At 51.2% G+C, this 19,171-nt stretch overlaps 7 protein-coding genes across 7 annotated transcripts; 1 reads left to right on the top strand and 6 right to left on the bottom strand.

Annotated features, from left to right (window-relative positions):
• Nucleotides 1-134: 134 nt before the first annotated feature.
• N7458_012257 (tubulin-specific chaperone D) lies at nucleotides 135-3,960 on the bottom strand (the record flags this gene model as incomplete). Its single annotated transcript, XM_056915639.1, has 5 exons — nucleotides 135-272; nucleotides 323-833; nucleotides 885-1,170; nucleotides 1,227-3,732; nucleotides 3,790-3,960. The coding sequence occupies 5 exons, from the start codon at nucleotides 3,958-3,960 to the stop codon at nucleotides 135-137; spliced, it is 3,612 nt and encodes a 1,203-aa protein (XP_056760393.1).
• A 713-nt stretch (nucleotides 3,961-4,673) lies between these two features.
• Nucleotides 4,674-6,050, bottom strand: N7458_012256 (uncharacterized protein; the record flags this gene model as incomplete). Its single annotated transcript, XM_056915638.1, has 1 exon — nucleotides 4,674-6,050. The coding sequence occupies one exon, from the start codon at nucleotides 6,048-6,050 to the stop codon at nucleotides 4,674-4,676; it is 1,377 nt and encodes a 458-aa protein (XP_056760392.1).
• Nucleotides 6,051-7,611: 1,561 nt separating this feature from the next.
• pkcA (protein kinase c) lies at nucleotides 7,612-11,414 on the bottom strand (the record flags this gene model as incomplete). The annotated part of the gene is made up of 9 exons (XM_056915637.1): nucleotides 7,612-8,079; nucleotides 8,138-8,339; nucleotides 8,404-8,965; nucleotides 9,031-9,154; nucleotides 9,191-9,459; nucleotides 9,530-9,925; nucleotides 9,986-10,570; nucleotides 10,639-10,905; nucleotides 11,006-11,414. 9 exons carry the CDS (start codon nucleotides 11,412-11,414, stop codon nucleotides 7,612-7,614), a joined length of 3,282 nt encoding a protein of 1,093 aa, XP_056760391.1.
• Nucleotides 11,415-13,289: 1,875 nt separating this feature from the next.
• On the bottom strand, nucleotides 13,290-14,780 carry N7458_012254 (putative MFS efflux transporter; the record flags this gene model as incomplete). The annotated part of the gene is made up of 1 exon (XM_056915636.1): nucleotides 13,290-14,780. One exon carries the CDS (start codon nucleotides 14,778-14,780, stop codon nucleotides 13,290-13,292), a length of 1,491 nt encoding a protein of 496 aa, XP_056760390.1.
• Nucleotides 14,781-15,921: 1,141 nt separating this feature from the next.
• Nucleotides 15,922-16,402, top strand: N7458_012253 (putative eukaryotic translation initiation factor eIF1a-like protein; the record flags this gene model as incomplete). The annotated part of the gene is made up of 2 exons (XM_056915635.1): nucleotides 15,922-16,232; nucleotides 16,297-16,402. 2 exons carry the CDS (start codon nucleotides 15,922-15,924, stop codon nucleotides 16,400-16,402), a joined length of 417 nt encoding a protein of 138 aa, XP_056760389.1.
• A 39-nt stretch (nucleotides 16,403-16,441) lies between these two features.
• alg3 (dolichyl-P-Man:Man(5)GlcNAc(2)-PP-dolichol alpha-1,3-mannosyltransferase) lies at nucleotides 16,442-17,835 on the bottom strand (the record flags this gene model as incomplete). Its single annotated transcript, XM_056915634.1, has 3 exons — nucleotides 16,442-17,041; nucleotides 17,121-17,644; nucleotides 17,709-17,835. 3 exons carry the CDS (start codon nucleotides 17,833-17,835, stop codon nucleotides 16,442-16,444), a joined length of 1,251 nt encoding a protein of 416 aa, XP_056760388.1.
• A 424-nt stretch (nucleotides 17,836-18,259) lies between these two features.
• On the bottom strand, nucleotides 18,260-18,697 carry N7458_012251 (uncharacterized protein; the record flags this gene model as incomplete). Its single annotated transcript, XM_056915633.1, has 1 exon — nucleotides 18,260-18,697. One exon carries the CDS (start codon nucleotides 18,695-18,697, stop codon nucleotides 18,260-18,262), a length of 438 nt encoding a protein of 145 aa, XP_056760387.1.
• Nucleotides 18,698-19,171: the final 474 nt, after the last annotated feature.

The raw sequence follows: 19,171 nt of genomic DNA, 5'->3' as shown, positions 1-19,171 counted from the left end.
TACATTTTTTTCCTTTTGTGTCGGTCAACATCGCAAGTTTCTTGCGCTTCCCACTCTTCTTCAAAAGTCTCGTTCTTAATGTAATTCCATGGATTTCAAGTCATTTTCCTCGTGATATTGCTGTGATCTACATTCTAAGTTGTCGGCACCACAACCCCCCTCAGCTCCTCCACCTTCACCTTCAATTCCTTTGGCTGCGCGGACCAGTCCTCATACTTGACCGTCTCCGACTCGAGTACAACGTACAGATAATCTGCGGCACTTGCTCGGACCTAAAAAATATTAGTCAAGCTAGAATGAAGATAACTCAGAGTAAACATACCCTTGGGAACGGATGGAGGAGCAGCCCGGTCATCTTCTTCAATATATCATTTCGCAATGAGTCCAGCCTCGACAATGCTGCATAGACCTTAACGGCAGATTCCAAACGTTGGATGCTAGATGAACGGAAATGGGCCGTTTGCACCAAGGCGAATACTTTCCGGAAAGTAGGGTCCGAGTCTCCTTGGTTGGGAACTACAAAACTGTCTATCAGGAACGCCACAAGGTCGATGACTGGGATCGCGTAGCGATCATCGGGAAGATTGGCACTGAGAACAGCCGATAGGTCCTGCAAGATTTCGATCAGGACTGCCTGGCGCTGAGGAGGTTCTCGTGCGTTGAGGAACTGAATTAGAGCTGAACGTGATGAGCGCACAAGACCTTCGGCACCTGCAGTTGCCGAGGTCGCTAGACCCTGTAGCAATGGTTGGCGCAGCCACTCGATGGAGTACAGAGTGAGTAGTTGATCAAAGTACCCTTGTGAGGATACATTGCTGAAGTGCTCATATTTACTGCTCTTATTAGCCGCGTGTAGCCGAGGGTAGACAAGTGGGTGCCATTACCTTTGCATCGGAGGGAAGTCTACCGGCATGGATTCCCAGTAGACTTGCAAACAAATCCAAGCTTGCAACCTGACCTTGTCGAGTTTCTCGGATGCTAAGCGGCAAAGACAACCAAGCAGGCTTCGCACGACTGGCGAGCTTGGTGGCAGGTGCGAATCTGGCTTCAACAGGATACTGGCGGCCTGTACTGCTTCCACACGAATAAGGGATCCGATATCACCTCGTCTATCCGTGGTATAATCGTTGAGGAAGTTGAGCACGCTATTAGCAATCGTATCCACCGCGGCTATTATACTTGTCAGCGAGCTGAATTCGCATATGAGAGGATTGAGGAGACCGTACCAGTGTATGGCAAAATGCTCGTTGACAAGCATTTCACAGCAGCCACTCGTTTCTCAATGAGCTCTTCCTTTCCTGCGCAGCGAAGCAATTCCGTTACGATGCCTTCTTGCAGGGTCTTTTGCCTCTCAAGCTGCTTGTAGACCGCCCCAAGAGCTAGAATTTGACCACGACCACTAGGTAGCTTTGACGAGGTGTGCAAATGAGAAATCCAGGTCTCCACAGTTGCTCGCTGTTTCGCTAGCGATAGAAGTGGGAACAACGTGGACAGGGCCGTGGATGAGCTTTCGATGGATATATCATCACTTCGAGAGACACAGAGCGAAAGGATATGGAGTACACGGTCGAGCAATGTCTCCAAGGGAGGAGATAATCCCACAGTTCTGGTCGAACGAGAGAGAGACGAAATCAAACAAGCAGATGCCTCCGAGGTCAACTCCGGACGAGAATTTTGCGAAGTCAAGTCCCTATCGGTGGGACTTGATGGCGATTCGAACATATCCCACAACTTGGCGATCTGGGATAAAACCTCCTTTGCCTCCAGAGTATCTCGCGCTTCTGTTGAGACTTCCCACTCATGAGTGTAAGCATCTATTGTGGCAGCAATTGACAGGAAGCACCCGTGTCGTGACTCGACATCACTTCGAGGTATACGAGGGAGCTTGCGCAGCAATCTTTCCAGTACCACTTTGATAGTCTTGAAATTCTGCTGCGTGCTCAGAACACCAATGGCCCGTGCTGCTTGTCTCCTAGACTCGGCATCTGGAGAGCCAATGCCCCGCCATTGGATGAGGGCTTCTATCAACGGGCTCCAATACACTGGGTCCAGAGAAGCGGTAGCCTTGGCCACCTCAATCATTGCACGGGACCGCCGCGCAACCGCATGATAATCCACGACCTGAACAAGAGGGATTCCTTCAGTGATAATATTGGGGTGACGACCAATCAGCTCCTGCAGAGCTGCAGAGGCTCCGCGGCGAATATTTCCTGACGGGTCAACGCAGGCTGAGCAGACAAGTTCGACGGCAAGCTTCTGTAAGACATCGACCTCGGCAATTCCAGATATCGCAGGGATAGTCTGGCGCTGCAAGGCTTGCAGTTCTGCGGTTGCATATTTTCGAGACAAAGCCCAGATGCCGAAGCATGCAGCGTCCCGAACGCCCGTTCCCACAGAACTACCAGTCGATGATCTCTGCTCAAAATCAAGGCCTGAGACCAGTGATTGAAGAATGTCAGGCAATTGCTGAGTTGGGGGTGCGCGACGAAACAGCAAATGGGAGAGCGTGAGCATCAGACCCTGCCACCGCTGGGCATCAACGGCGCTTAAATTACGTTTGAGCAACCGAATGCCAGCATTCCGTGCTTCAAACGGCGTTATCAAAGTGCCGTCGTCTTTTTCAAAAAGTATGTTCTCCCCCAATGAGCTAATGACTGCCTCAATAATCTCCGCACCCATCTCCGGGTCAAGCTTAAAGGTGATAACGCTGAGTGCCTTACTGGCAGCAAACCGCACCGGGGTGTCCTTATCTGCCAGAGCAACCAGAAAATGGTCAATTGCTTCTTCCAGGATGCTTGACAGCTGGTCGTCGGTGATGCAACTGTCTTCTCTCTCACTCAGAGACAAAGCCATGACTGTGATATTGCGAAGGATCTTGACAACAGTTTTTCTAGCCAGTGCAGAGGATTGCATGGTTGCAGATACCTCCGAGTTACCTTGCACGATATGTAGAGTTTGATCAAACACATTTTTCAGCAAGGGAGCAAAATCTTCGACATGGCCGGACCCCGCCAGGCGAGCGATGAACGAAAGAATCCCAATGCACGAGTAGACAGTAGGCATTTCCGTGCCCTCGACAGGATTGGCCTTAGCAAAGGCCCAACTCGTCAGACCCGTTAGAAGACCAAGCGCTTGCATGTCTCCACGCAAGACGAGTCGTGAAAGAAGAGCGGTAGCTGCCTCGCGCTCCTTACCAGAAGCGTTGATATAATGAAGAGCCAGCGAAAGCAGCGATTTCGCAACCATCGGTGTTTGAGAAGAAATCTCACCCAGCTGTTTCAGGTTGTCATAGGGGACAGGGATATCATCAGATGACAATGAGGCCAAGTCAAACGGGGCCAGGAGAAGATGCGACAGCCAGACTAACATAACATACCGCTCTTCCCATTGCATTCTCTGTAGCTCGGGGCCTGTAATATCCTCGATAGAGTCTTTCTGACCTAGAGCATCCCATTCAACGAAAGCCCGCAGCATTAACTCCAGGTATTTGGGCTCATTATTCAAGAATCGACTGATGACTTTGACGCCACGGACTTTGCAGAAAGTGTAAAGCAATCTGCAAATAGCTCTCGGAATAGGATAGAGAGCACCATTCTGTGAACCTTTTGTGGGCTGAACGCCATACTGCCCGCGATGCTTCACTAAATACGCGAGGAACGCATCCACCAATGTTGGCAGCAGCTTCTGCAGATGCGGATCCAGGAGCTGAGGCCACTCTTGAAAAGGCTCGAGCTGTCAGATCCGTTAGCTATATGCCTCTCATATGATCCAGGTCATGTGCGGTCTTACAAGTGCGACGAGCTTCTCTGTCTTGGACACTTGTACCCATTTGCGTGGGGTACGGAGAGGGGTTCCAGGTTGAGACCTCCAAAGCAGCGTTGGCAGCTTGGCGGAGAACTCTGTCACCAGATCACTAGAAGCCCGCTGGAGCTTCAAGTCCCGGTCTTCTGCAGCATCCATTGCAGAATCTCTCGAACGTTGATGTATTTCTCTCCTGAATCGGCGAGTCGGGAAAAGCGTCAACAGCGGGTTGGTCATGTGACATTTGTCAAGATATCGATCGAAAGTGGGCTCGCCTTATATGGACGTGCTGGATTGGAGCACAAGTATTCACTAGAATTGCAATCTGAAATCATTATGTGTCTAGAAAGGCTTATTGTATACTAATGGATAAATGGAAATCAAGCAAGGTTCTTTTGGAGCACCGTGCGATATTTGCCCTGCTCCATACCCCAAGATATACTGCCCGTGCGTGCGTGGATATAGAAACCTACCACGTAGACCGAGCCTCTAGGTGTATTGGAAGCCCCACCACAATTTCTAAGTATACATGGAGGCAATAAGCCTGATATCTCGAAAATTCTCAGCTTCGTTTCAAACATAGAATTCCAGCTCTTCCGCAGATTCCCGAACACTGGCCCATCTGCAACACCGCAACACCACGAGAATGGAAAATAACATGAAAACAATAATCATACAACGTCCTTGCCGCACTGATTAGCAGAGAACATGGACAGTTGGGGAAAACCAGTCCCGTCAAGACATACAAGGTAAAAATCAAAGAACGGAAAAAAAAAATCGCACGCTGGAAGGTACAACGACATCGCTCCATCCCCAAACAGTATGAAATGCGACCACAACCCGAATTCTCATTCAGAATCACAAATCAACACTCACAAATCCTCATCATCCGTGGGATCTCCCTCTCTCCGCCGCTGAGCAACCTTCTCCATGTAAGGATAGTGATCAGCAAGTCGCGTCATAGTCCGCCTGATATGAATGACTGCGATTGCCAGAGCGAGCGAGTTCCAGACATCCTGGTCATCTTCCGACATATCAAACTGACCCATGTACTTGGCATGACAGGCAGAGTTTTCCTCCTTCCAAGTAGCAGATTCCGGGTCGGTATCCACAGAAAGAATAGTGACAATAGGCCCACAAAGACAAAATCCGACCAGAGTAGGCCAGTATGGGTCCTTAGTACCACTGTACATATCCTTATGTTTCTTCGCAAGGCGCTCTAGTCTGGAAATCACTCTATTGACAACTGGTAGAGTTGGCTCTTCTGGCGCCTGGGTGACAATTGTGTAAACGGACGTCGTCTTTCCTTTCTTCCTCAGGCCGGCATCGGTAATCGCCCAGCGCAGGTACCTCTTAATCGCCTTCTTAACCACGTCTTGCGGACGGACGGTGAGAAACCTGCAATCTCGCACGCGACCAGGGACCTTGAGAATCTCGTGCAAGGCTCTAATGGCATAGAAATTGGATGCCTTTTGTACTTTGAAGGCGAATTGGCTCTCGTCGATTTCTTCATCCCCCGTTGGAAACAGGGACTCTGGGAGTGTCGCAAAGTCCATCTTCCAGTGTGATGGTAGCACTGGATAACAGCCGCGGGTGGCAAGATCAAGATATAGACTCTTTTCCTCGTGCCCCATCTTCGTGTCCTGGGGTACCTTGACAGCCTGCGCCATGCGCTTCGCCTTCTCCCTGCTCAGAATGAAGACGATATCGTCGCGCTCCGACCTTTCGATAACGCCCGGGGTGTCGACGTCATAGTCACCATCATCACTGTTCTGATCATCAACATAATTCCGATCCATATCGGCTGACTCCCGAATTCTCTTCTTCTTCACTCGTCTTTTCGAAACGCGCTCGGCACTGGGAAACTCGTTCGGTGAAGGCATCAACGGTGGAAATAACGCTTGGCGCTTTGGATATGAGTCTGTTTCAGAGTACTCGCTCAGGGAGGGACTAAAGATCGAAGGCGTAGCGGACTGAAGCTCGCTGTCGCTATAGCCAGCGAATACGGATCCGTTGCGGGAATTGCTATTTTCGTGCTTTATCCGTTTCGGTTTGGGTGATTCCGTCTCGCATCGTTTCAAGGTGCTGCCAAACCAGGCCGGACATCCAGTCATATCTCGCGGGGAATACTCGTCGTTCCATGTACCTGGAAGTGGAAGGGGGCTCTCTGTTGACATCACCCATGCGGTTCGAGGTAGCCCGTTTGAGGGAGGGACGTCCTCGCTTGAAGCCTTCCTCTTGTGGTCCATGAAGTGAATGCCAAATTTAATAGCAAAGAGAAGACAGGAAAGCAGAAGATTGAAGCGATATCGCGAGAGAAAGATACAGACAGTAAGCTGTTGGGGACGCGCACTGAGCTGGTGAAGACTGTGAAGTTGGACTGGGCTTTGAGGAAGTTTGCGACAAGCTAAGATCGAACTGCGCGCAAAGGAGCGTGTGGTGCAAGAGAGGAAAAGAAAAGCATTGAAGGCGACGACGATCGAGGCGCGGTGTGCTTATGGACGAAAAAGGAGCCGCTATGGGAACAGAGGAGATGAATGAACAAAGGGCCAAGCCCACCACTCTCTCTATGGAAATAATGGAAAGAGTAGACCTTGATTTTGGAGTCCCGAGTTTCTCGAGTCAACCTCGAGTTCGGTTCATCAGGACTCGAGCGCATGGAAGCACAGGTCTGGAGGGCAACGGGGCCTGACGATTGGACGAGGGAATGAAAGAATGGGTGGGATGGGGAGCACAAAGAAACAGGTGGAGCTTAAAAATAGCTTCTGGAATATACAGCACGGGAAGAATGGATGGACGAACACTGACAGAAATTATGAAAGAAAGGAGTGGCTATCCACGGATCACCTTGGGGGCCACCTGAAGGGAACATACCATTTTGGTAGAGACGGATAGAGTCGTGGGATGGGGGTTGAATCGTATACTTCACCAGATACTAATGCCATTTATACAGTACTCGGTTCAACTCTACGATCGCAATACCTACCATCTGATGTAAATGAAGGAGGATGTATTAGTTCGTATTTGCATCTCTTGTTCACAGAGCCCGTGGGGAATCAGATACTCATGCAGCAAGATGACGGCAGCACCGGCGCCCTCGGATGAAAGGAAAAAAAGAAACAGGAAAAGAAGAAGAAGAAACGAAGAGAAAAGTGGACGAAAACACGCCAATCCTCAAATCCACCCATGAAACCACATCATCATCATCATCATCTCGACCTTTTTGTTGAAAAGGCGCATCACATCCATCCCTATTCGTGCACGCCCTTCGGTATCAGCTCGTCAATGGTTCCATTCCAGGGCAGACTGCTACGAGAAAGCCATCCAAGTCATCAGCTCGGGCCTCCAAAGCAGCGATCAACCCAGCAGAGCGTAGAACCGTGGTGGATCCGGCGTCGGAAAAGGAGAAGCAAAAAGAAAACGATTCGCCATTTAGAGATGGAAACATAGAGCAAGAAAGAACAAGCAATTTAGATAACCAGATAACAAGACGAACACAGAATTCAAAAGGAACAGCGTTGCTCCATTACTCATGTCATTCAGCAAACGAAGTATGCCTAGCGGGGACAATTGGTGTCGGCGTCTACGCCGATCACTCAACCAAACACAACTGCGATGGGTATGTAGAGCAGAGCGGTTTGTAGAGAAAATAGAAATATTGAGAGCGGAATTCGAAGCAGAGTACTCCGAAAGCAGATATGTGAATCCGGACGCGACGGGTTCAGGCCCCGTGAAACCGAATCGATGCCGAATGTGGTGAACAGGAACCCGAACAAAAGATGACATCGCAGCTTTCAACAACACACACAATCAAGAAAAATCGGCCGTGTAGGAGAAACCGCGGAACTCTTCCTGCATGGCCTGTGAGAGCACGGACTGCACGGGGGTCAGAACTGGAGTCACGCTGGTGAACTCCTGGTCGAAGTTGCTAGTATCCGTGGGGCTGCTGATAGTGGGGATGAAGGGAGGAGGAACCCGCTTGTGATAGATGTCATCCCAGTTGACGTTGCGGAAGAACGCGTGCGACATCACCTCCTGAGCATCAGTAGGGCCAGAGCCCAGGCGCAGCTCAGGCTCACGGGTCAGCAGCTTCTGCAGGATTGAGACAGAGTCACGAGGCATGTGGATGGGGTAGAGGGGCTCGTCTGCGAGAATGGCATCGTAAATTTCGTCCTCGTCCTCACCACGGAAGGGAGACTGCTGCAGTAGCATCTGGTATATGAGGACACCAAACGCCCACCAGTCAACAGCGCGACCATACTTCTTGTCCAGTAGAATCTAAGAATCTAACGTTAGTAATTATCTCTGAGTAAGTGATTTAATGGGAATTACGAACCTCGGGTGCCATGAACTCGGGAGTACCACAGAAGGTGCTGGTGGTGCAGCCGTACCACATATTCTCCTTGCAAAGACCGTAATCAGCAATCTTGATGTGACCATCAAGAGTCAGCAGAATGTTGTCCAGCTTCAAATCACGGTAGATGACGCCGTTCTCGTGGAAGTACTTGAGAGCCAGGCAGACCTCCGCAGCATAGAACCTAATGGCATAAAGTTAGTGGCTTGCACAGCAGCAGTGATTTGAGCGATGAAAAGAGCACGTACTGTGCCCTCTTGAGGCCGAATTGACCACGCTGAATGTGCAGCATGAGATCACCACCACTGATATACTCCATAACGAAGTATACACGAGTTTCTGTCTGGAAACAAGCGTGCAAGTTCAGCAGGAAGGGGTGCTGTTCCTTATTGGCAATCAGGAAGACACGCTTCTCAGACTTAGTGCTCTCCACCTCGTCATTCTCAATGATGAACTCCTTCTTCAGCACCTTGATGGCGTACAGCTTCCGAGTGCTCTTTGTTTCAGCCAACATGACCTTTCCGAAGTTACCCTTACCAAGCACAGCAAGGAAGTTGAAGTGATCCAACCCAATACGAGCCTTAGCCTGAGGCGTAGGAGGCTCCGGCTCCTTGTGCGGCGGGGGTATCTGGGGAGATATGACCTGCACCGGCTGCTGGGGCGGGGGCATCGGGTAAGAAGGTCCAGCAGGCTTCTGTATCTGCGGAGGCTGAGGTGCTTGCTGGAAATTAGCATAGTTGGATGGGACATAAGGGGTGTGTGAAGTAGGAGCTTGATGGTGTTGCTGCACTGGAGGACGAGCTGGTTCCGCTAGATCATGATTGTCAATATACCAAGAATGGATAAATGGATATCGGGCCGACAAGAAGACATACTTGGGGGTTGTGCAGGGATCCGCTGTCCTGTCGCAGTGATCGCCGCAAGCTGGGCAGGAGATCCGGAGGAGGGCGATTTCGGCGGCAATGGTAGGCGAGGAGCCTGTTTAGCAGCTATTGGTGACTGTGGAGTCATATAAGAGTTAGTCGCAGCGCTTACCGCTTCGGCTGACGGTAGTCTGGGAAGCGCCCCGAAGGGGCCGTTGGTGGGTTTTTGGGGGTAAGAGAGGGCGGTATTGTCAGGAGGGGGTTGCGGCGGACCGCCTGGTCGGAGGGTACGACCGCTGAGACCAGAACTGACAGATGTAGATTTGTTGTGATGCTTTGCGCGAATCTGAGCGTCAATGATCTGATTTGCAGCTTCCATCGACATGCCACAGAAATCAGGCACAAGATGTGTGCATTGAGCGTGGCAAGTAAGCGCACATTCTACAAAGCAAGGATACGAGATTAGTATGGTGCTTAGAGGGTAATATCAGAATCAGAATGATAAGCGTACCAGTACACCGTTTGGCATTCTTGCGTCCAAATGGCAGCAAGTAACCACAGTGGCAACACCAGTTGGCAGAGAGGTTGGAGAAGCCTTCGAAACGGTGGGGAATCCGGTGATTGATCTTCTCCTCGTCGGGGTCGGTCTCATAGTTGGCCTTGCTGATACACTTGGTGACAACCTTTGGATAGCATTTACGGTGGCAAGTGTACTTGCAGTCCGCGCATTGCATGCCCGCGGCATACTTGAGGAAATCTCCGCACAGCGCACAGCGCATGATGTTGTAGAACTGCTGGGTGACAAACTTGTGGCCCTGCTTTTCGTGAACCTCCTCCTTCTTCTGGCGCACGGCACCCTGTCGGTTGAGACCAATGTCGAAGGGACGACGATCCTTCAGTTGCTTGGCTATTTCGACAATTAGCGCGTCATTCAAATGACCATTACTTTCAGACGTTAATCTCTTACCAAAGCTCATCTGGAGCTGAATACGGCCAAATGGCTCCAAAGCAAACCATGAATCGATCATGACTGTCGGGGGCGCATTCGGGTTGTCTCCATGGGGGTTTCCGCCAGGAGGCACCATTGCACCGAAGCTGCCACCACCAGGTCCCCCGTGAGAGGTGCCTGGAGATCCTGGGTGGTAGTCGGATCGTGGAGCGCCCGATCCATCCATTTTGTCCGCCGAAACCCATCCCGAGGCGTTCAGCTCAGTTTCAATCTTCTTGCGACGCATTTCTTCGGCAATATCGGAAATGCGCACCCACAGCATACCGATGGGGGTGGGACGGTCTCCAGACTTGTCGTAAACGGTCAACTCGATCTCGTTCGCTTTATCGATGTCAATAGAGAACGATTCATCAAGCCATTTATCGTTTCGGGTAGCCTTTGTCCGTGCTTTGATTGCATCTTCCACCTTGACGATAACGAACGTCTCAGGGCCACGTGAGAATCGTGAGCTGGTGGCATGGTCGACATCTTGAACGGCATGAATTCGCATCGTAAGAAGACCGGTCAAGGGCTTGCGCATATTGGGGCTGCTGAGCGACTCATCTACACCAAGTAGAAAGGTTAGTTATATCGGAGCTCTCGCCACGACCATAATTTCCGCTTTGACACACCATCTGCACCATCGGCCGAGTCGATATCGACGTGAAGATCTTCGTATCGCTTCAGGGCCTGCTTTAGCAACTGGATCTTCTGGTTACTTTCCACGCGACGGCCTTCGGCATCGGCGCGGCTCTTCCGGTCACCCTCATCCTGGTACAGCCGGACCATCTTCTCGATACCCGCCTTGTATTGTTTCTCTACGCTCAACTTGAATTCGAGTTGAGACAGCATGAGCTGGATCTTCGGGCCGAGATACGGAGTGTCATATTTGATAAGATCTGAGACACATCGTTTCCAGTCAGCATTCCAATGTCCTCGGAGAATTTCCCTCGTGCCGGAATTTCCAGAACCAGACAGGGGAGGGGCTCCTGAACGCACCGAGCTTTGTGTAATTTGGCCGCGCCTTAGGGATCGGGGCGTAGGGGCGGGGGTCAGAGAATGGGGCGCCCGAAGGCATCGACCCCGCGCCGCCCTGAGGGTAATGCGCATCGCCTTCACCACCCGGGTATCCATAGTCCTTTGGGGGAAGCGGTGGTCCTCCACTTTGCGTGTGACGAGAGTCGTGGGGTGAGCCGCCGCCTTCCCGTTCCATTTGACGAAGCTGCAGCTCTCGCATCTTCTCCTCGAGGTAGGCGATATTTTTGCGACCATCGCGGATGTTGGCGTCGACGCGCTGTTGGACCAGAACATTGTCGGTGGACTGTCGCATGTTACTGGCGGCGGCGATGAGGGCTTTCTCCCGCTCGATCTTGCGGTAGACCGAGGCAATGAGCTCGTCGCCGTCCATGATGGGCGGAGGAGGAGGGGTAAACGAGCAAACAGATCCGAAGCGACGGGGAGTGGAAAAAAAACTTATGAGAGAGAGAGAGAAAGAGAGAGAGAGAGAGAGAGAGAGAGAGAGAGAGAGAGAGAGAGAGAGAGCCGGGGACCGTAAAGGTTGGGGATGTGGGTGTGGGTTGGGGGGGGGGAGAGAGTGGGAAGGAAGTGGTTAGGAGGAGTAGGAGGAGATGTTTGATGGAGAGGGATCGGGTTGGGAAGGGTGTTTCGCGGGGCTCGTTGTTGACAGGGGGAGGGGGTTTAGAACGGTAAGGATAATGCCACTTCGGAAAATGTAGTCAGACCAGCGCCCGATCACCCCCCCCCCCAAAACGATTAAAGACAATGAATAAGTGGGATTCAGTGATTGAGCGATCATAAACGGGTCATCTAGATACTTCCAAGGGCATTTTCTGAGTGTGGATGACCGGGGACCGAATGATAATGGAGCTAAATGGGACTACGTTACCACTTGGCCGGCCAAACAATGGACTTTGTGGCGAGAGCCCTGGAAGCCAGCGACATCGACCACCGATGACGGGCACGTGAGGCGATGCTGCCCTTTTACCCAAACCGGCCTCCTCTCTCATTCCGCTCTCTCTTTCTCGTCTTCGAGACATGGAACCCAGAAAACTTCATTTGTTCTCTGCCTGCTCCTGCTCCGCCTCAAAAGCAAACCCTAATAGATCCCAGGAGGCCCAATGAAACCCCCAAGGATCTCCCAGACAAAATCCACTCTATCAGTTCTGCGACATCCACTGTAGATCCATTCATTGATCATTGATCATTGATGACATATGACCCAAGCCTAAGATGTCGGCCTGTCTCGGAGTGCTTCCAAGAGGCTACGAGTAGCGTTGTGGAATCGTACTAACAGGATGACGACGATCGGATGGAAATGCCAGAGTATGATTGGAGGTTCTATTACATTCAATTCCTGGTCACCGCTATCGGCTCCTGGTTGAATCATAGTAATCATCATCATCTGTTGATAGGCATGCGACCGTGTCGGCTCAGATCTCCTTGCCGCGTACATGGGGGAGATCCATGAAGGGCTGAGTACCGTGGCTATGTCGCACACATTCTTCAACTGCAACCGTTTTGCCACCTGGATGCCATTTGGGGTTCCGATACAATTAGGCTGCTGGCTAGTACTGTAGCTGTTGTCGGGTAAATAGTACGAAACGGATTAAAGTTAGCCAGAACGGGGTCCAAAGTGGCGCCATCGTAACATCAATCCGAAAAACTAATATATAGCACGACCCGAAAACATTGGTGACTGCATGGAAATACATGCAGTTCTATAGCAATCCATTGGGCCATTTGTGGCTATATTGAGACAAGCTTTGATCGGACGAAACCTTGTAATGCCTCCAATCCCCTCTATTGTATATGGACCGATAAGCATGGCAGCGTTCCGGTGGTTGAACTCTCCAGCAGCCTCAAGTTCCAACCCCTCAATCCTTGTATTGAGTGATGAATCGAAAGACCATGCCGAGTTATCTAAGTGGACGATTCGAAAGAGATCCAGGCAGAAGTTTGAAAACGAAGAGAGTCAAATCATATCTGACCCGTCCTTTTTCCCTGCCCCATGACCCAGACTTTGGCGCTGCCAGTGGGATATGCAAGAGCACCTAACATGCCACACAAGCCGACAAGTACCAGGGCTCAAGCCCTCCCAACTGGCCGAGATGCTCATGCAGGCAGCACGTACATCCCCAGCCCAACGCTGATAAGATCTGATCTCCAATCAGCCACACGATCTGAGGTCGGACCAAATCGGGAGGTCCGCGCGACACGATGTACAGCAACCCCCACCAACCGCCCATCTCCACAGAACCCTTTCTTACTCGGATCGTTTGGAGATCTTCGGCAGCAGAAGCCAACCGGTTGCCATTACTCCGTACAACCCAATACAGATTGGATGCAGCACCATCGTCCCTACATGTTGGGCAAGTATTCCGGTAAAGAAGGGCGAGACAGCACCTCCACTGCTGCCAAGAGCACTAATGAAGCTGAGACTGGAGATGTGCATGTTTCGCGGCAGCAACTGCGTGAACACGGCCATGGAACTCGGATACACGGGGCCTAATAGTAGACCGAGAATCGCGACCGTCACGGCCTCCCCGACCACGTTCGGGATCAGCCAGGTCATCAATTGGAAAGCCACGGCGCCGGCCACCATGATCACAACCGCAATCCTGTGGCCCAGCTTGGCGGCCGGGTGGACCAACAGGAACCGGCCGGCGGTAATGCCAGCCCAGAAGCCTGCGCTGACATATCCGACACGCGAGGGGTCGCCGTTTCGGTAGCTAATGAGGAAAGATACAACCCAGCCAGAGGTGGACACCTCGGCACCTTGGTAAGCAAAGATGAAGAGGGCGCCGAGCAGGGTTGTGCGGTTGCGGATGGCTTTTTTAAGCAGCTGTTTCCTCGTCATGGGCTCACCCTCAGCCGCCGGACGTGAAGCCGTTGGCTGAACAAGCTCGACGGGGGTATCATTCTCAAAATCCAAGAATGCCCACCAGGCATAACCAAGATTGATTAAAGAAATCACCAAGGAAACGATATAGAAGAGGGACCAGCGAATCCCACTCGACACCATCGCCGTCGCGAACAGCGGTGCCACCGTGCCCCCAATACCATACGCTCCATGGGAACAGCTCAGCGCTGTTGTAGAATTCGGCAAATTGGCACAGTACACATTACTGAGAGCCAACCCCAGAGCAATCCCGGATCCAAGCAAGAAGAAACACGCTACGACCACGGGGAATGGCGGCTGACAGATGATAATCACATAACTGACGACCAGGAGCGACATGGCGAACGCATAGCTTTTGGACCGGCCCAGCTTGTGCTCAATGGCATGTGTAACGGGGGCCGCAGAGATGAAGCCCAATGCATTGGTCACGAAGATCAGCGAGACCACGGCGTATCCGATGCCGTAATGCTTCTCAATATACGGGATCAGCGCACCGGGGGCGCTGTCGTTCATACCATTCCCGAAACTCATCAGACAGCAGCTTAATAGTCGCCATTTGGTCTTCCACGACATTGCCGTGCGATCTGTAGCGAATTCAGTGACATCATTGGCGGGTGCAGATGATAGGCGATTTTCCAATACGCTGAGAGTGGGCATGGGAGTCGATGGACTGGTCGTAGGCGGTTTCACGAGGTTCGAACCCACTGTCGAGGTCTGTGGGTGAATCTCATTTAATTCGTAATTGGCCGAAGGCTGTGAGACAGCTCGATCGTCCTTGCGCACTGCGACGGGCGGACTCAAGATCTGAGAAGAGCTGTCAATATCGATAAAGGCTCCCAGTGTTGAAGGAGCCATGCTTGTAGACGGTTCGCTTAGAAGCCCTCCCAAACCGTCCGGATGTGAGTCTTGCAGAGACTTGGGTGGAGGAAATAGACAACTGAAGGTGCATTAATAGACATGAGGGGTGAAGATGGAGGTCTCTAGTTCAATTAACTAAGCATCCCATCTAAATCGGTCTCTCACCTGCATTATCAATCAACTCGGGGATTTTTCCGGGGAAGCAAGATCTGGCCCCGACAGCGGCTGTGCTCTTTTAGGAAGTTCGGGCCGCACTCTCAGGTAGGAATTTCCTATCCGATCAAGGAAGCTTCTTCGAATAGCAAATTTTTAGTATACGCGACTTAGCTATAAGTGAAGAATGTGAAATAAGAAATGAAAAAAAAGGACAGAAGAAAACCTCGCAATATAGCTCGATACCGGACTTTCATCTTATGACTCTAGCTACCTACCTAAGCCTCAGAACCTTGGAATAGAGACTTGAAAGATGGTTGAAATGTTTGAAACCAAAGATGCGACAAAACAATTCATGAAATACACCATGGAAGACAAAGGATACAATCGACAGTCCCTTATTCGCCTATCATTTCCCCTCTCTTAAAACCTTGCACTCTTCTTTCACCAGTAGCCATTAGCTAAAGTTGGACCTAGATGACTCTACCTATCAAAGATTCAAAATTCCTCATGTTGAAACTTCATGGCTCTAGATAATTCAAAGGGTCTTCCTAATAATATTTCCAATCTTGTTCTCAAGCAAACTACAGCTAACTACTTGTCGAAAAGGAGTACCGTGGCGTCAGGCTCAAAACTAGGGTAATAGCAGAGCGTTCTCCTTGACAGCACCGCATCGCATCTGAACGCGTCGTACCATGGATTTCTAGATTCGCATATAGCTAACTCGTATTTCCTTGGTGAATATGTCAATTTCTGAAGTTTCTCTAATTGAAAACACCTTATGGTAGGCCGTTATCAAACTTCTTTTTCCGTGTTCATACTGTGGCCGTACAGCAACACACCGCTCATGGCAGTTTTGACTGCGGCGGAACGCAATGCGGAGGCTGCCCTGCTGATAAGGAAAATTATTCTCCCACAATCAACGAGTTGGCAACCCAGCTACGCCACGAGACTGGTCACCTTCACTCAATTGTCACTCTACGGAATGGCTCCTCCTCGCAGAAAGGTCCTGGCTACGGCCGAAGGAACCATGTTCCCACCAGACGAGCTATCCAGCACCCAGCAGATTGTTCGAGCAATCAAGGCCACTGGCAACAACATCTACCTGATTGAACAAGCCGACAAGACTCAAATGCTTGTCGAGCTGCCTGCCCGATTCCGGTCAACGTTCTGGATTAAGCGTGGATCATATGTTGTCATTGATACCCAGGCACAGGAGGAGCGGGATAACAAAATTGGCGGAGAAATTATCAACATTGTGCGCGATGAGAAGGCCTGGAGGAAAGCTCGTTTCTGGTACGATCGAATTGATATCATGGCACTTATAAATTGCTAGCTAATTAGTATACTCTCCCTACAGGCCAAAGGAATTCGTCAAGCAGCCCGTGGCTGTCGTCGACTCCGACTCCGACGAAGAGGAATCTCGAGTTGGCAGGATGCCATCGTCTGATGAATCTGATGCATGAACAACTTCGCTAATTATAAATGAACCACATTCCCGGCTCCTATGGAGTGCGCAACTTCCTGCGTTCGTCAGGTCCACCGCGCTTATTCCCTACCTCGCCAAGCCCGTTGACCAACACACCAAACACTTGCAGGGCGAGCGACAAGACCACGACCACAGAACTAGCATTGGTGCTGGGATAGACGTTCCAAGCCCACTCCTGCAGTGCCCACACGGTATAAATCAGAATTGGATGGAGACCTGCCCGCCACAGGAGGAATGGGGTGGCCCATGCCAGATATGAGAAGAACTGATAATGCAATGACCTGGCGCACAGCAAGCCAATGGCTAGCGAGCTCAGCAATACGGTCATGATGAATGATTTTGAGAGTGCCACTGGTGGTTGGCGGCCCTGGATGCTGTCCAGGAGGAAGCGGACCACGTTGGTTCTGGATGGCTTCACCCATACAAGAGAGAAGATAGCCAGCAATGAAACGTGCAAACCTAGCAAAGCCAATGAGAACTCCTTTGAGAGGAAAGTTTCCTCGCCCACAAATCGCCAATTCACGGTCCACTTGAACATGAATTGCCGGGATAGTTCAAAGGCTTTAGATAGGTAGCCCACGGGGTTTTCCTGAAGGAAAGGAATTGCAAGCAAAATCTGTATAGTAGTGTTAGTAACCAGTCTGGTCCGCTGATCTGGATAAGATATCTAAGCCGGCTAGGTCATAGCAACTCACCTGAATCAGGACAGCCAGGGCACCAAGGACGACGCTTTGCAGCAGGCCCAAGCTCAGCAAAGTGATAATGGCAATCCCGGGGACGAGCAAGACCAATGTCATTTTGACACCCACACCCAACGACCAGATCGCAATACCAGCGGTCCATTTCTGCTTCATACACAAGTAAATCGCCAGCCACATCGCGAGTGTCGCAATGCCGTCATTGAACATGCGCAGCATGTAGATACTATGAAGTCGCTTGGACAGAACCAATAGCGGATAAAGGTAAGGGGGAACGTCGACCTGTCTGTAGCAAGCGATGACAACGATCAAGGTGGCCAGGTAGAAACCTGCAAAAAAGATCTGCCCCTGAAGGATATCGCGTCCTCCATCGGTTAGGTCGTAGAGCAGCGTGTAGATGTACACATGGGCTGCGGGGTAGACCAAAGGTCCGGTCGACCCCTTGATCGCAGTGTAGTCTCTTTCACCGGATATATAGAGTGATACTTGCTGCATATAGGTGGACCAGTCAATCTCGGTGTCTGTGGTGGTACGTTAGTGATGTAACTCAGTTAGATCTGGGCGGTACGCGCGCCGCGAACTTACAGGAGATCTTCCAGATGACCAGGGTGCAGAGAGCTGCATCGCCAAGGATGAGCAAAGCTACAATCCATGGCGTGTGCTTTGGGTGAGTTAGCGCGGTGTGTATAAATTTGATCCAAGGATTAGACATGGCGACGCAAGCTGGGGGTGGATAGGGAAATGTTCAAGGTGGCCTGAGGGGAAGCGGATTTAAGCTTATTGCGGCTCTGAACTTTTGGGCCGACAGCTCCATGGCCAGGCTACGCGGCTATTGTTGTCGCGATTGAACAGACGTGGATCTGTAGCATTATCGAATGTTTTGGCATTGAATCTCGAAGTATTTTCTGTTTATACATTTTATACATATACATGTAGGTGTGTTGAGCTTTAAGGTCGACACCATCAAGCCCATCTATCTGGGAGTGATCTCAACGAGCACACAACAGCCCAATCCAAACCCCCAGCCTCACAGCCAAATCCCGTGGTATCATTAAATAAGAAAAGAGAAGTATGACGCAAAAGATGACAAGACGTAGAGCCGCACAAAATAATGCACAGAGCCGATTCCCAAGACACTACCGGCCACCATCCGCCGTTCCACTGGCCTGTGTCTGGGAGGACTCACTCCCACGCGCATTGCGGAACCCAAGCAATTCCCCAATGACACCCTTGGGCTTTGGTACGGGACACTCGTGGCCGACGCGTGCCAGCTTTTCTGCTTCCTCTTCCATCTGGAAGAATGTAGACACCTCCTCGTCCACGGTGCCCGCTGGTGTCGGGTAGCCTGGGCGTGCAGATTCGGAGTCCAGCTCGACATCTTTCCGCCGGCGCCGCCGGATACGTGGTACTTGTTGCCCATCGGCTGTGATTGTCATTTCTGAATCGGCGAAGGTACGTCGTGGGGCGGGACAGGGGAAGAGGTGTGGCATGCCGACCACTACGAGCGATGCGAGGAGGGTTCCGGCGAAGAGGGTGCTCGTTGACCGAGACTTGGGATGTAGATGGGGCGGCATTGTGAAATATGGGCGCCGCGTATAAAGGAATTGAGGTTGCGCAAGAGGGTGTGTGGGCGTGGCCGACTGCTTCAACTTTTTTTGGCTCAGGCCATCGGAGGGCCTCGGGGGGTTGTGGATTGTTCGGCTGACCCGGGGCGGGATGGAGAGCGAAGGGCTCGACAGGGATATCAATTGGGTCGATTTCAACGAGATCCCTCCAATTCAATGATTCAACAGTGCCGACAGAGCAGATGCGGGGTGGAGGATGGCGTCGGTCGACGGAGAAGGAGAGTTGCGAAGGCTCTGGTGGGCATCTAATCTTATCTGCCTCCCGCGTGATTGGCCGTCGCGCAGAGTCAGAAACGGGCCTTCTTGACCCGATCGATCGACCTCGCTGCTCTCGAGCTTGTGACGGCGCAATAATGAGCTTGCATTTTTCGCGGGAGACTTATTGATTTTGATCTGGATTATCTGATTTCTGTGTCCCACGAG

This window comes from Penicillium daleae (genome assembly GCF_028827525.1).
Source record: "Penicillium daleae strain IBT 16125 chromosome Unknown utg000009l_segment0_segment0, whole genome shotgun sequence".
Lineage (NCBI taxonomy): Eukaryota > Fungi > Ascomycota > Eurotiomycetes > Eurotiales > Aspergillaceae > Penicillium > Penicillium daleae.
This window is presented reverse-complemented; position numbering and strand designations above follow the sequence as displayed.